The sequence below is a fragment of the Coregonus clupeaformis genome, unplaced genomic scaffold (assembly GCF_020615455.1).
Source record: "Coregonus clupeaformis isolate EN_2021a unplaced genomic scaffold, ASM2061545v1 scaf1726, whole genome shotgun sequence".
Classification (NCBI taxonomy): domain Eukaryota; kingdom Metazoa; phylum Chordata; class Actinopteri; order Salmoniformes; family Salmonidae; genus Coregonus; species Coregonus clupeaformis.
The window spans coordinates 54,730-71,046 of NW_025535180.1; the positions used below are offsets into that span (position 1 = coordinate 54,730).

General features: G+C 43.7%; 1 protein-coding gene across 1 annotated transcript; it reads left to right on the top strand.

Moving 5' to 3' along the window:
- Positions 1 to 4,305: 4,305 nt before the first annotated feature.
- On the top strand, positions 4,306 to 8,688 carry LOC121554037 (zinc finger protein 629-like). Its single transcript, XM_041867478.2, has 3 exons — positions 4,306 to 4,376; positions 5,092 to 6,362; positions 7,302 to 8,688. The coding sequence occupies exons 2-3, from the start codon at positions 5,346 to 5,348 to the stop codon at positions 8,187 to 8,189; spliced, it is 1,905 nt and encodes a 634-aa protein (XP_041723412.2). The 5' UTR covers positions 4,306 to 4,376; positions 5,092 to 5,345; the 3' UTR covers positions 8,190 to 8,688.
- Positions 8,689 to 16,317: the final 7,629 nt, after the last annotated feature.

Consider the following 16,317-nt stretch of genomic DNA (forward strand, 5'->3'; position numbering starts at 1 on the left):
GAGCAATTATTAGGAAATGGAAGACATACAAGACCACTGATAATCTCCCTCGATCTGGGGCTCCACGCAAGATCTCACCCCGTGGGATCAAAATGATCACAAGAACGGTGAGCAAAAATCCCAGAACCACATGGGGGGACCTAGTGAATGACCTGCAGAGAGCTGGGACCAAAGTAACAAAGCCTACCATCAGTAACACACTACGCCGCCAGGGACTCAAATCCTGCAGTGCCAGACGTGTCCCCCTGCTTAAGCCAGTACATGTCCAAGCCCGTCTGAAGTTTGCTAGAGTGCATTTGGATGATCCAGAAGAGGATTGGGAGAATGTCATATGGTCAGATGAAACCAAAATATAACTTTTTGGTAAAAACTCAACTCGTCGTGTTTGGAGGACAAAGAATGCTGAGTTGCATCCAAAGAACACCATACCTACTGTGAAGCATGAGGGTGGAAACATCATGCTTTGGGGCTGTTTTTCTGCAAAGGGACCAGGACGACTGATCCGTGTAAAGGAAAAAATGAATGGGGCCATGTATCGTGAGATTTTGAGTGAAAACCTCCTTCCATCAGCAAGGGCATTGAAGATGAAACGTGGCTGGGTCTTTCAGCATGACAATGATCCCAAACACACCGCCCGGGCAACGAAGGAGTGGCTTCGTAAGAAGCATTTCAAGGTCCTGGAGTGGCCTAGCCAGTCTCCAAATCTCAACCCCATAGAAAATCTTTGGAGGGAGTTGAAAGTCCGTGTTGCCCAGCGACAGCCCCAAAACATCACTGCTCTAGAGGAGATCTGCATGGAGGAATGGGCAAAAATACCAGCAACAGTGTGTGAAAACCTTGTGAAGACTTACAGAAAACGTTTGACCTGTGTCATTGCCAAAAAAGGGTATATAACAAAGTATTGAGAAACTTTTGTTATTGACCAAATACTTATTTTCCACCATCATTTGCAAATAAATTCATTAAAAATCCTACAATGTGATTTTCTGGATTTTTTTTTCTCATTTTGTCTGTCATAGTTGACGTGTACCTATGATGAAAATTACAGGCCTCTCTCATCTTTTTAAGTGGGAGAACTTGCACAATTGGTGGCTGACTAAATACTTTTTTCCCCACTGTATAATCCATCCACCTGACAGGTGTGGCATATCAAGAAGCTGATTGAACAGCATGATCATTACACAGGTGCACCTTGTGCTGGGCACAATAAAAGGCCACTCTAAAATGTACAGTTTTGTCACACAACACAATGCCACAGATGTCTCAAGTTTTGAGGGAGCGTGTAATTGGCATGCTGACTGCAGGAATGTCCACCAGAGCTGTTGCCAGAAAATTGAATGTTCATTTCTCTACCATAAGCCATACCATATTCAAAAAAGATGCAACAATATCAATATTCAAATAAAAAAAAGCAGTAGCAACAATATTGCAGAACATAATAAACCTAATCTGGATAGGAGCCAGTCAAACTACTGTATTCCCAGACCAGTGATTCACAATATGGGCAATAGCAACAGCTCCCCCTATTGGTCAGATAAGGACATTGTGGTCCTCTGTAGCTCAATTGGTAGAGCATGGCGCTTGTAACGCCAGAGTAGTGGGTTCGATCCCCGGGACCACCCATACGTAAAAATTTATGCACACTTACAAGTCGCTTTGGATAAAAGCGTCTGCTAAATGGCATATTATTATTATTATTATTATTGAAGAGGCTCCCATTTATAGATCCAATGTCGTTTTACAGAATTTGGCAGTATGTCCAACACAGGAGGCTGCTGAGGGGAGAACGGCTCATAATAATGTCCGGAACGGCTCCAGCCATTACCACGAGGCCGTTCTCCCCAATTAAGGTGCCACCAACCTCCTGTGATGTCCAACCAGCCTCAAAACCGCAGACCTGTGTAACCAAGCCAGCCAAGGACCTTCACATCCGGCTTCTTCACCTGCGGGATTGTCTGAGACCAGCCACCTGGACAGCTGATGAAACCTAGGAGTATTTCTGTCTGTAATTAAGCCCTTTTGTGGGGAAAAACTCATTCTGATTGGCTGTGCCTGGCTCCCCAGTGGGTGGGTCTACGCCCTCCCAGGCCCACCCATGGCTGCGCCCCTGCCCAGTCATGTGAAATCCAAAGATTAGGTCCTAATGCATTTATTTCAATTGCTTGATTTTCTTATATGAACTGTAACTCAGTAAAATCTTTGAAATTGTTGCATGTTGCTTTTTATATTTTTGCTCAGTATATTTAGCCACTGTGTGACTGTTGTCTTTTTGTCGTCTCGGCCTTATTGTATTGTCACGGTGGCATATGAACGAATGGGTTGTAGAGCAAACAACGCAATTATCACAACATAGGTTGTAATATGGCTTTTTTTACTGGCCCCAGTGATTTTACCCACTCACCTCTCTACTGCTTTAAGAGCCGCGAAATGAGCAGCGACGCTCGTCTGGGTGTAAACTCTGTGGATTTGGAAAGTAGAAGTGCTCCTGAGTAGAATGGACAGCCCTTACTGAGACACAACGTACAATGATGTACAGTCCAATAAATTATAGGAGTACACACACACAAAAAAAACATTGTTGACCATTTTAATTGTGCACCTTTTCCATCATTTTCTCCCAGATTATTGATTTACAAAGTATACAGGACGGGACTCTTATTCTGAAAGATTCCAAAAATCGTGACACGGAAGTGCTTAGTTATTCCAGAGCAATTAGAGAATGAGGAGATAAGAATCTCAGTGGGATATAAATGTCGACCAACATATAGTGGTGTAAAATACTTAAGTAAAAATACTTTAAAGTACTACTTAAGTCGTTTTTTGGGGTGTCTGTACTTTACTTTACTATTTATATTTTACTCCCGAGTGGCGCAGCGGTCTAAGGCACTGCATCTCAGTTCTTGAGGCGTCACCCTGGTTCGATTCCAGGCTGTATCAGAACCGGCTGTGATTGGGAGTCCCCTATGGCTGCGCACAATTGGCCCAGTGTCTTCCGGGTTCGGCCGGTGTAGGCCGTCATTGTAAATAAGAATTTGTTCTTAACTGACTTGCCTAGTTAAATAAAGGTAAAATAAAAAATATATATTTCGACAAGTTATTTTTTTAACTAAACTACCTTCCTAAAGAAAATAATGTACTTTTTACTCTGACACGCAAAAGTACTTGTTACATTTTGAATGCTTAGCAGGACAGGAAAATTGTCCAATTCATGCACTTATCAAGAGAAAGTCCCTGGTCATCCCTACTGCATCTGATCTGGCGGACTCACTAAACACAGATGCTTTGTTTGTAAATTATGTCTGAGTGTTGGAGTGTGCCCCTGGCTATCCGTACATTTAAAAAACAAGAAAATCGTGCTGTCTGGTTTGCTTAATATAAGAAATTTGAAATTATTTACACTTTTGATACTTAAGTATATTTTAGCAATTACATTTTAGTCATTTAGCAGACGCTCTTATCCAGAGCGACTTACAGTTAGTGAATGCATACATTTATTTATTTTTCCATACTGGCCCCCCGTGGGAAACGAACCCACATCCCTGCCGGCCAAACCCTCCCCTACATTGGACGACGCTGGACCAATTGTGCGCCGCCCGTGAGTCTCCCGGTCGCGGCCGTCTGAGACAGAGCCTGTACTCGAACCAGGATCTCTAGTGGCACAGCTAGCACTGCGATGCTGTGCCTTAGCCACTGCGCCACTTAAGTATGTTTAAAACCAAATACTTTTAGATTTTTACTCAAGTAGTATTTTACTGGGTGACTTTCACTTTTACTTGAGTCATTTTCTATTAAGTTATCTTTACTTTTACTCAAGTATGACATTTGGGTACTTCTTCCACCACTGCCAATATGAATGTCGACCAATTGCGTTCACGTTGTCATGCTGCGTCACGTAATTGTAAAACTAATCGGCACGCAATCCCTTCTAAAAGTCAGGGTATGAGTCGAGAAACCTGCCTATTTTCCTCAATAGTACGTAATGTCACGATTTCAAAGCTATACGATATTACAGAGAACAAGTTAATTATCCCATACCCCGATAAAAATGTTTAATGTTGTACTTCTTGTTCACGTAATTCATGCTAATGTTGGGTTTTTGAGCTAGCGCCCAATGGACTGCCGTTTACTTCTTGAAGGAGTGAGTTCCTTGTCCCAGAATCACCCAGAATGCACCGCGCGGCCCATTGACGAAGCATGGGCAACGTACACAATGTGCCTTAATACGATTCCATTGGAGTTTACCATCTCCATAAAGGTATCTCTGGTTACTCTTGCCCGCTTCACAACGGTATCAATACCACAGGTCAATACCAAAGATGGTGGACGCCATTCTTCTTTGATTGAGGCAAGAATGGGAAAATGTTGGAATATAGCTGGTCGGTAAAGCATTAGGTGTCGGGGTTGTTCAAACGATGTAGTTACCTAGTCGTTAGGGTTGCATAACTGTTAGTTACTGTTATATACCTGCTCTTCAGACTGCTACTTTTTTCAGTTTGGTAGCTAGCTGCTTAATAGCTCCTGCTAACTAATTTGAAGCTCTGCTCAATCATAGTCAATACAGGAATAAAACGACTATTGTTTTCTGTATGGTAAGAACAGGCAGAGCGACTGTACATATAATGAATGAGCTGTTGTACCTAATGTTCGTGTTATGTTATTTAGCAAGTTTGCTTCCAAAATTCCAAATTTGAACCTTCAAAATAAAAGTTCTCATTTTGGGAACCTTTCAATTTAATTATAATGTTGAAACATTTTTACTTATTTTAATGATCACTATATTGTTCTATTATATTGTTCTATTAAGTAAAAATGAAATAGTGACAGTAAAATAGAGAATATTTAAACATTTGATGGACTTGACAAAAATAGAATGTCACTTCATATTTGACTGGTACAAATCCCTATTAGGACGGGATTAGTTTTACTGGGGATCACCTAGACAAGTTGAAATATCTGCACGCCTAGAACAGCCTCCAGGCTTCCATCATAAGGGTCAATTTGAATGAGACAAAAACATATTACAGGGGGCAGTTTGGTCAAACTAATCCCGTTCGACTCAGTCCTTTACACTATGTCTTCCTGTTTACACAGGTGACCTCACAAGGGATTCCACTGTTCTGGTGACAGGAAGAAGATCTGGTGTTGTTTCTGACCCTGGAATAACTTGTCTTGGCCGGAGACTCGCAAAGCAGCACCTACCTAAAGTTCCCAGTGTGGAGGGAGATATAGGAGACCTGTGAATACACAGGAGAGAGACACCTCACACTAGTGACAGCTCCGTTCAATAACAAGTTGTTATTTTAATTGTATTATTTAGAAAGAAACATTCTAACTGCTGAGACAAAATGAGTTCTGAGAAGGAAACGTTGATGGATGAAATCGAAAAGAGTTTATGGAATTTAACTGAGGACAATTTACGTTACCTGTGTGAACGTCATGGTCAAGATGGCAAAGACGGCTCCGAAATTAAAGGAATGAATCATCGCTTATTACGGCGTAAAATCATGGAGGAAATGTGGGACAATACGGATTCAATGAAATCAGAGGAGCAGGGAATGTCTTGGTTACTCCAACTGAAAGAGGACATCAGGAGGATACTGGAGGATGCTAGCGGTGCACTAATGAGTCCCAGCCAAGCCGATGATGCTGAAGACTGCGACGAAGAATGGAACGAAGAGGGAGGAGTTAGGTTGCCTAGCAACAGACTGGAGGCGGAGTCATCTCCAGAGAGGCACACCCCAGAGCAGAGGGAGAGTGGTGTGAGTACTTCCCAGTCAGAAAGTGTATTTCGCAAACCACACTTGTGCTCTACATGCGGTAAGGGATTCAAAATGTCCGGCTGTCTTAAGAGACACCTGAGAACTCATACTGGGGAGAAACCGTACGTCTGCCCTCGTTGTGGGAAGGCTTGGAGTGATTCTGGAAACTTAAGGAGACACATGAGAAAAACTCACCCAGGAGAAGAGATGGTTGTTAAGAGGCTCGCCAATCAGAGGAGCAACCCTACAGGAAATGTGGAGGAAATTAATGTGGATTCAATGAAATGGGAGGAGCAGGGAACGTCTTGGTCACTCCAACCGAAAGAGGACATTAGAGGGATACAGGAGGATGGTAGCGGTGCACCCGTGAGTCCCAGCCAGGCTGATGATGATGATGTGGACTGCAACGTTGAGGACAGGGATTGGTTGCCTAGCATCGGACTGAAGGCGGAGCCCATGAGTCCCAGCCAATCCGATGATGGTGATGACGCTGCAGACTGCAAAGAAGAATGGAACGAAGAGGGAGGCGCTAGTTTGCCTAGCAACAGATTGGAGGCGGAGTCAGCTCCAGAGAGGCACACAGCAGAAAAGAGGGAGAGTGGCGTGAGTACTTTTCAGTCAGTATGTATTTGGTTTCTCCACAGTCTTCCCTTGATTCCTCTCATTCTTGATTCCTCGACCTCCTTCTACAAATGCATTGGGAGGAGAATAACTGAGGCTCCACGTCTTGGTCTTTCTCCTCCAATGCATTTTGAGGAGGCGGCAGAGTAATTCGAGGATGAGAGGAATCAAGGAAAGACTTTTGAAACTTCAAACTTCCTTATTAGGTAGGAGAGTGTTTCCCTCTAGGGATTTATTCCTTGATAGCTAGGAGAGCGTTTCCCACTTTAGGGATTTATTCCTTGATAGGTAGGAGAGCGTTTCCCACTCTAGGGATTTATTCCTTGATAGGTAGGAGAGCGTTTCACTCTAGGGATTTATTCCTTGCTAGGTAGGAGAGCATTTCTCGCTAGGGATTTTTCTGGATCAAAATGGGGTTTAGGTGGTGGGCGTGGCATAGGGGGTGTGTCAATGGGGGCGTGTCAATGGGCGCTGCATGGGGGCGTGTCAATGGTCGGCCCATCGGCGCAATTGAATTTTGGACAACATTTTAGAGGCCCCCCATCTTGGTGGTGTAGAGAATTCTTAGCATTTTTAAGGAAATGTTCTGCAACTCTACAAATTTCTCCATGGAGCTGAGCGATATATTAACACATTTGTAAAGCAAATTTCCTGTGTTTCTATGTATTCTGCCACGGACCTGAGAGAAGATGTTGCAGTTTAAAGCTAATTTCCTTGAATTCTATGCATTCGTCCATAGTTAAGTTATTTTGCTCAAACATAATAGCAAAATCAATACTGCTAAATTAATTGTTTTTGGCATTGTTTATTCTCCCTGACTGTCTAGCTTTTATTTTGATGATTATTCGTTTTCAAAGATGATATTATTTAAAATGTATCGCTCCATTATCTTTTCTCCATGTATATTTTTCTGATTTCCAGGACAAGCCTCCCCGGCCCCCCTCCAGCCTCCCAGAGTCCCCGGGTCCTGCCTCTCCCGGTAGTGCCTTACTGTGGGGTCTGAAGAGGGTGTCTGTGCGGCTGGTCGACTGCAGGAAAACACCGGGGCAGAGTGGCCATATAATACACAAGACAACACAGACAGGAGAGAAACCCCACAGCTCGTCTAATGCTGGACAACACAAGACCCTCTCAGGAGACAGGCTTAGCTCCCATATCTGTGATCACTGTGGGAAGAATTTTGTCACAGCAACCAATCTGAAAACACATTTACTGTATCTGACTGGAGAGAAACCACACGTGTGCTCTGAATGCGGAAAGAGATTCACACAGGCCGGCTGTCTTAAGAGACACCAGAGAACTCATACGGGGGAGAAACCGTACGTCTGCCCTTGTTGTGGGAAGGCTTGGAGTGATTCTGGAAACTTAAAGAGACACATGAGAAGTCATACTGTTAAACAACACACAGTTAAACCTCACCACTGCTTGGATTGTGGGAAGCAATTCATTGTAAAATCAAGCCTTAAACATCACCGGCTGGTTTTTCATACAGACCACCCTCACCGCTGTGGTCAATGTAAGAAGAGCTTCATAACTGCAGAAAGACTGGAATCACACATAAAGACACAACACCCGCCAAATGATCCTCTGAAGAACCCACATGTGTGCTCTGAATGTGGAAAGGGATTCCATCAGGCCGGCTGTCTTAAGAGACACCTGAGAACTCATACAGGGGAGAAACCCTACATCTGCCCTCTTTGTGGGAAGGCTTGGAGTGATTCTGGAAACTTAAGGAGACACATGAAAAGAACTCACCCACCACACAATCAGATAATCCCTAATCCCTACCCACATCAGACTCAATTGTAACCTGGTTTAAAACCTGTCCAATCCCTTATAGATCTGTTTACTACTTCAAGGAAAGAAGATGGGAAGGATGTGTTTTTTTTAGGGGGGTATAATTGATGTTTTTAATTGAGACAGGTTAGAAGTAGAGGGGGAGACAGATGAGGAGGGGAGACAGTGAAGAGTTGATGCAGGGATTGAACCCTGGTCTCCAGTGGGGAGGCTGAGGCGTACATAGAGCATCCAGCTGTGTTACCACAAGACCACAGGCTATGCACAGAAGGGAACATGTCTAAAGTATTGGAACACTGCCCAACTAGCACCCTATGCTCTATATAGTGCACTACTTTTGACCTTGCACGGCCCAATGGCGTGCACTCTACAGGGAACGGGGTGCCTTTTGGGACTCAGCACATCCCAAACCCCTACCTACCACGTACCCTTGCTTGGCCCTCACTAGGGCTGTGGCGGTCATGACATTTTGTCAGCAGGTGATTGTCAAGCAAATAACTGCCGGTCTCATGGTAATTTACCGTTAATTAACATAAACATGTTTAGCATCTCCCGATGCTCCTGAGTGGCGCAGCGGTCTAAGGCACTGCATCTCAGTGCTTGAGGCGTCACTACAGACCGAGTGGCTCAGCGGTCTAAGGCACTGCATCTCAGCGGTCTAAGGCACTGTATCTCAGTGCTTGAGGCGTCACTACAGACCCCCTGGTTCGATTCCAGGCTGTATCACAACCGGCCGTGATTGGGAGTCCCATAGGGCGGCGCACAATTGGCCCAGCGTAGTCCGGGTTTGGCCGGTGTAGGCCGTCATTGTAAATAAGAATTTGTTCTTAACTGACTTGCCTAGTTAAATATAGGTAAAATAAATAAATACAAAATCTCCTGGCTTCCACGCATAGCCTAAAATCCACTGACGCAGACCTTTTGGAACGTCTACAGTGTAATACATTAATTTAATATAGCCTACAACATCACAATAAATCCATTATTTATTTTAGACAGTTCTAAAGAAACATGATATGAAGAAAATGTAGTCTATTTCAGAAGAACAGAATAGCATACTCTGAGTTGTCTTTATGTTAGGCCCTGATCTGGCTATGCCATATGGCTGTGGGCTACACTAGTTCATTTAGCAGACAAGATTTGCTTAGAATTCCATGGCATTATTTTTTACATTATTTTATAGTATGAAGAATACAGTTGAACATAGCTTAATAAAATAGAAAGGATATTTTTTCAAAGGAAGTGCTCACATGCGGCTATTCTGTGTTAAGCGGTTAACAAAGGAAACTGGTCCTCCTATATGCTTCATTTAGAGTTATTTATTCAACTTTAGTTGTGATACAAACGTTGCGCTATATATTATATTTTTAATACATTCTAAGGCTGCATGATGGGACTCTAAGGATGATTTGAAAAAAGTCGCAAGCTGCACACACTTCATCAGTCTCTCATTCACAATTTACAATCACTTGATAATCACCAGGCCTCGAATTTCCATGCAGCATCCCCCTTGTGTGACCATAATGCCCACTAAAAAAATAATCATGCCTTTTGTGACCGTTGTGCCCTTCGTCTGAATATATTAATAATAATTATCCTGGCTGCGGTGCTCCGAAACACCTCTCACTCACATGGTCCTTCAGATGTAGCCAATGCCCGTCACATGATCAGTTCCATACTCACAGTCATTTCAGCTAGGAAGTAGGCTACAAGTGAATAAAGACGGACACATCGGCGGCGCAACTGCCCACGTCCCTCTTATCGAATCCCGAGGCGCATATTGACGATGTTAGAACCGTCTACCTTTAGCCTACTTCAAGTCAGCCAACCAGATGAGTCGGCCGAACGAACAGCAAAAGCACTGGCTTATGTCAATCTACTATTTACATTTGACATTTCAGTCATTTAGCAGACACTCTTATCCAGAGCGACTTACAGTTAGTGAGTGCATACATTTTTGTGTATGGGTGGTCCCGGGGATCGAACCCACTACCTTGGCGTTACAAGCGCCGTGCTCTACCAGCTGAGCTACAGAGGACCACAGTTAGTGAGTGTATACATTTTCATGCTATCCCTGATAGTGCAAAAGTTGACCTATGCTATTGGTCAACTGTTCTTTTGTGCAATAAATAAATATCCAAACATACTCTTGGGACAGTTGTGGGATGCGATAGATCCCAAATTAATACAACCACTCGCATAAAAAAACAAACATTTTTAAAGCAATGAGGCTGATGCAACAGATGAGAACGTTTAGTTTAAAATGTTGGTAAACTATTAGGCTATTTATTCACATTATAAACGCGTCAATGCGCACACGGCTGTAGGCTATAAGCGCGAAAGTTCCAAAATGGAATCAATTCGCGGGAAAACACTGTTCTCGAAAGTGAAGGCAAATGTGATTATACATGTAATGCTTTATTAAAAAGGTGCATATTTATGGTGAAAATGATCTTCCCCAAACTTGAAACTCATGAGCAGCATACAGTGGGGGAAAAAGTATTTAGTCAGCCACCAATTGTGCAATTTCTCCAACTGAAAAATATGAGAGAGGCCTGTAATTTTCATCATAGGTACACGTCAACTATGACAGACAAAATGAGGAAAAAAATCTAGAAAATCACATTGTAGGATTTGTAATGAATTTATTTGCAAATTATGGTGGAAAATAAGTTTTTGGTCAATAACAAAAGTTTCTCAATACTTTGTTATATACCCTTTGTTGGCAATGACACAGGTCAAACGTTTTCTGTAAGTCTTCACAAGGTTTTCACACACTGTTGCTGGTATTTTGGCCCATTCCTCCATGCAGATCTCCTCTAGAGGAGTGATGTTTTGGGGCTGTCGCTGGGCAACACGGATTTCAACTCCCTCCAAAGATTTTCTATGGGGTTGAGATCTGGAGACTGGCTAGGCCACTCCAGGACCTTGAAATGCTTCTTACGAAGCCACTCCTTTGTTGCCCGGGCGGTGTGTTTGGGATCATTGTCATGCTGAAAGACCCAGCCACGTTTCATCTTCAATGCCCTTGCTGATGGAAGGAGGCTTTCACTCAAAATCTCACGATACATTGCCCCATTCATTCTTTCCTTTACACAGATCAGTCGTCCTGGTCCCTTTGCAGAAAAACAGCCCCAAAGCATGATGTTTCCACCCCCATGCTTCACAGTAGGTATGGTGTTCTTTGGATGCAACTCAGCATTCTTTGTCCTCCAAACACGACGAGTTGAGTTTTTACCAAAAAGTTATATTTTGGTTTCATCTGACCATATGACATTCTCCCAATCCTCTTCTGGATCATCCAAATGCACTCTAGCAAACTTCAGACAGGCCTGGACATGTACTGGCTTAAGCAGGGGGACACGTCTGGCACTGCAGGATTTGAGTCCCTGGCGGCGTAGTGTGTTACTGATGGTAGGCTTTGTTACTTTGGTCCCAGCTCTCTGCAGGTCATTCACTAGGTCCCCCCGTGTGGTTCTGGGATTTTTGCTCACCGTTCTTGTGATCATTTTGACCCCACGGGGTGAGATCTTGCGTGGAGCCCCAGATCGAGGGAGATTATCAGTGGTCTTGTATGTCTTCCATTTCCTAATAATTGCTCCCACAGTTGATTTCTTAAAACCAAGCTGCTTACCTATTGCAGATTCAGTCTTCCCAGCCTGGTGCAGGTCTACAATTTTGTTTCTGGTGTCCTTTGACAGCTCTTTGGTCTTGGCCATAGTGGAGTTTGGAGTGTGACTGTTTGAGGTTGTGGACAGGTGTCTTTTATACTGATAACAAGTTCAAACAGGTGCCATTAATACAGGTAACGAGTGGAGGACAGAGGAGCCTCTTAAAGAAGAAGTTACAGGTCTGTGAGAGCCAGAAATCTTGCTTGTTTGTAGGTGACCAAATACTTATTTTCCACCATAATTTGCAAATAAAATCATTAAAATCCTACAATGTGATTTTCTGGAATTTCTTTCCTCATTTTGTCTGTCATAGTTGACGTGTACCTATGATGAAAATACAGGCCTCTCTCATCTTTTTAAGTGGGAGAACTTGCACAATTGGTGGCTGACTAAATACTTTTTTTCCCCACTATGTATGCCTGTTAGGCTCTACACCGGTTATAAAGCGGATTCATGTGCTTCATTTTAAGGAGTTATTTGGTCACTTTAGTTGTGATACAAACCTTATCAAAACATATAGGCCTATTATGGTCTAAGCTACATCAGGTGTGCGACTATGATTTGAAAAAGTCACAAAAAAAGGCATGAGCTATTCCTTGCCTTACTGCACAAGCTGGGCATAATAATAATAATATGCCATTTAGCAGACGCTTTTATCCAAAGCGACTTACAGTCATGCGTGCATACATTTTTTTGTGTATGGGTGGTCCCGGGGATCGAACCCACTACTTTGGCGTTACAAGCGCCGTGCTCTACCAGCTGAGCTACAGAGGACCACAAGTGGCATCATTCACAAGTGATAATACATCATCCACAAGTGATAGGCTAATATTGTCACCCATCAGACTATTCTTGATTCAATGTTGTCTTTACATATACTAGATAATATATGTGTGAAATGAGTTTTGATTTAGAATGGACCATTATCATGCACCTGTCTTGGAACAGGGGCATGGGTGAAAAATATGTGTCAACTATGCACTTAAATAGCGAATGGAGGACGGTTTACCTGTGGTTAATTTTCAGCCAGCCAGGTAGGCTATACTCCTGTTGAAAAGAGAAGCAATGTGGGTAATATTAGGAAAGTAGAGAAATAAATATAGTAGGCCTAGCCTATAGAAAGCTGATGGGATCCTCATTTTAATAGAGGCCATCACTCTGTTTTCTCACCGAATTGCGTAGCCTATAGAAATGTTGTGCAACATGGGCTCATGGGCTCTCATGAAGTGTTTGATTAGATTTTAGATGACATTTGCATTGATGTCAGAGTGATTTAGAGGGACAATAGAGTGCTGAGTACCAGGCAGTTAGCAAGTTTGGTAGGCTACTAATGACCATCAGCAGCATCAGAGCTTGGAGAAGCCTAATTACCGTGACTAAACGGTCACGTGGAATTTCACTGCCATCATGGCTCGTGACCGCCGGTGTGGCGGTAATACGGTCACTGTCACTTTAACAGCCCTAGCCCTCACCCTTTGATGTTGGCAGATCTAGAGAGGGATTTGGGACAAGATGACTGAGGTTACCAAAGACAAACGGCTCAAATCCTCTCAGATCTCAACAAGTGCATAGGGTCTAGGGGGCAATTTAGGATTGGGTCCATGAGCCTTGATTTCTGGTTTTAAAAGACTTGTCAGCAATCTTACCACAGTGACTAGTTCATTCTAAATGCTAAATGCCATGCAGTTGTATTCTGTTTGTATGACTTGGAATATAATTATATTTTGTCAATCTGTCTCAAACTGAAATTATGCTGATCGTCTCTCCGTTCATGTTGAGTTCACATTTTAGCCTGGGAGTTTTTGTATTAACAGTTGATGTTTGGATATACTATATATACAAAAGTATGTGGACACCCCTTCAAATTAGTGGATTCGGCTATTTCAGCCACACCCGTTGCTGACAGGTGTATAAAATCGAGCGCACCGCCATGCAATCTCCATAGACAAACATTGGCAGTAGAATGGCCTTACTGAAGAGCTCAGTGACTTTCAACGTGGCACCGTCATAGGATGCCACCTTTCCAACAAGTCAGTTCGTCAAATGTCTGCCCTGCTAGAGTTTCCCCGGTCAACTGTAAGTGCTGTTATTGTGAAGTGGAAACGTCTAGGAGCAACATCGGCTCAGCCACAAATAGGCAGGCCACACAAGCTCACAGAACGGGACCACCAAGTGCTGAAACACGTAGAGTGTAAAAATCGTCTGTCCTCGATTGCAGCACTCACTACCGAGTTCCAAACTGCCTCTGGAAGCAACGTCAGCACGATAACTGTTAGTTGGGAGCTTCATGAAATAGGTTTCCATGGCCAAGCAGCCGCACGCAAGCCTAAGATCACCATGCGCAATGCCAAGCACGGCTGGAGTGGTGGACTCTGGAGCAGTGGAAATGCGTTCTCTGGAATGATGAATCACGCTTCACCATTTGGCAGTCCGACGGATGAATCTGGGTTTGGCGGTAGCCAGGAGAACGCTACCTGCCTGAATGTATAGTGCCAACTGTAAAGTTTGGTGGAGGAGGAGTAATGGTCTGGGGCTGTTTTTCATGGTTCTGGCAAGGCCCTTAGTTCCAGTGAAGGGAAATCTTAACGCTACAGCGTACAATGACATTCTAGATGATTCTGTGCTTCCTACTTTGTGGCAACAGTTTGGGGAAGGCCCTTTCCTGTTTCAGCATGACAATGCCCCTGTGCACAAATTGTTATTGTTATTGATTGTTATTATTTATTATTGATCAATAATGCCATTAATAATAGTGTAATTCTAGCTTCAGTTAGATAACAATAGTAATATGTGTAATTTTAACATAAACACATTCATCTGGATAAGATCGCTACAGTACCTTTATTTGTCACCTATCTAAAAAAAAATTGGATCTTCATTTCAGTCTGTCTTTCATGGCAGAGTTTTGTGCTTTTGCATTGAGTGACCCTTGATGACGTTACATTTACATCATTTAGCAGACGTTCTTATCCAGAGCGACTTACAAATTGGTGCATTCAATTTATGATAGCCAGTGGGACAACCACTTTTTTTTTTATGTGTGGGGGGGGGGGGGGTAGAAGGATTACTTTTATACTATTCCAGGTATTCCTTAAAGAGGTAGGGTTGGAATAGTATAAAAGTGAACACCTGGGATAGGATAAAGTAATCCTTCTAACCCCCCCCTTACCTCACCCCACCCCCCCCAAAACAAATGTGTAAAGTGGTTATCCCACTGGCTATAAGGTGAATGCACCAATTTGTAAGTCGCTCTGGATAAGAGCGTCTGCTAAATGACGTAAATGTAAATGTAATGGCACAGGCAGGGAGCCCAGCCAACAGCGAGTTGCAGTAATCCAGACGGGAGATGACAAGTGCCTGGATTAGGACCTGTGCCGCTTTCTGTGTAAGGTAGGGTCGTACTCTGCGAATGTTGTAGAGCATGAACCTGCAGGATTGGGTCACAGCTTTGATGTTAGCGGAGAACGACAGGGTGTTGTCCAGGGTCACGCCAAGGTTCTTTGCACTCTGGGAGGAGGACACAATGGAGTTGTAAACCGTGATGGCGAGATCATGGAGCGGGCAGTCCTTCCCCGGGAGGAAGAGCAGCTCCGTCTTGCCGAGATTCAGTTTGAGGTGGTGATCCGACATCCACACTGATATGTCTGCCAGACATGCAGAGATGCGATTCGCCACCTGGTTATCAGAAAATTAATTGTGTGTCGTCTGCGTAGCAATGATAGGAGAGACCATGTGAGGATATGACAGAGCCAAGTGACTTGGTGTATAGAGAGAATAGGAGAAGGCCTAGAACTGAGCCTTGGGGGACACCAGGGGTGAGAGCACGTGGTGCGGAGACAGATTCTCGCCACGCCACCTGGTAGGAGCGACCTGTCAGGTAGGACGCAATCCAAGAGTGAGCAGTGCCGGAGATGCCCAACTCGGAGAGGGTGGAGAGGAGGATCTGATGGTTCACAGTATCAAAGGCAGCAGATAGGTCTAGAAGGATAAGAGCAGAGGAGAGAGAGTTAGCTTTAGCTGTGCGGAGAGCCTCCGTGACACAGAGAAGAGCAGTCTCAGTTGAATGACCAGTCTTGAAACCTGACTGGTTTGGATCAAGAAGGTCATTCTGAGAGAGATAGCAGGAGAGTTGGCTAGAGACGGCACGCTCAAGAGTTTTGGAGAGAAAGAAAGAAGGGATACTGGTCTGTAGTTGTTGACATCGGAGGGATCGAGTGTAGGTTTTTTGAGGAGGGGTGCAACTCATCCACGCAGCATGATAAGAAACATTGAAATTGCTATTCAAAATGGGGGGGGACACAGTCATTACAACAAGTTCAGTTCTGCTCACCGTGCGTTTAATAAACCCATAATGTACATTCGAGCTAAAAAAAGCGCATAACCGTGATTCGCGCATCATACGGCTTTTATTTTGTAATAGCCATATTTTTGAGTGACGTCGTGTCAAATACGTCACTACGCCGGAAGTG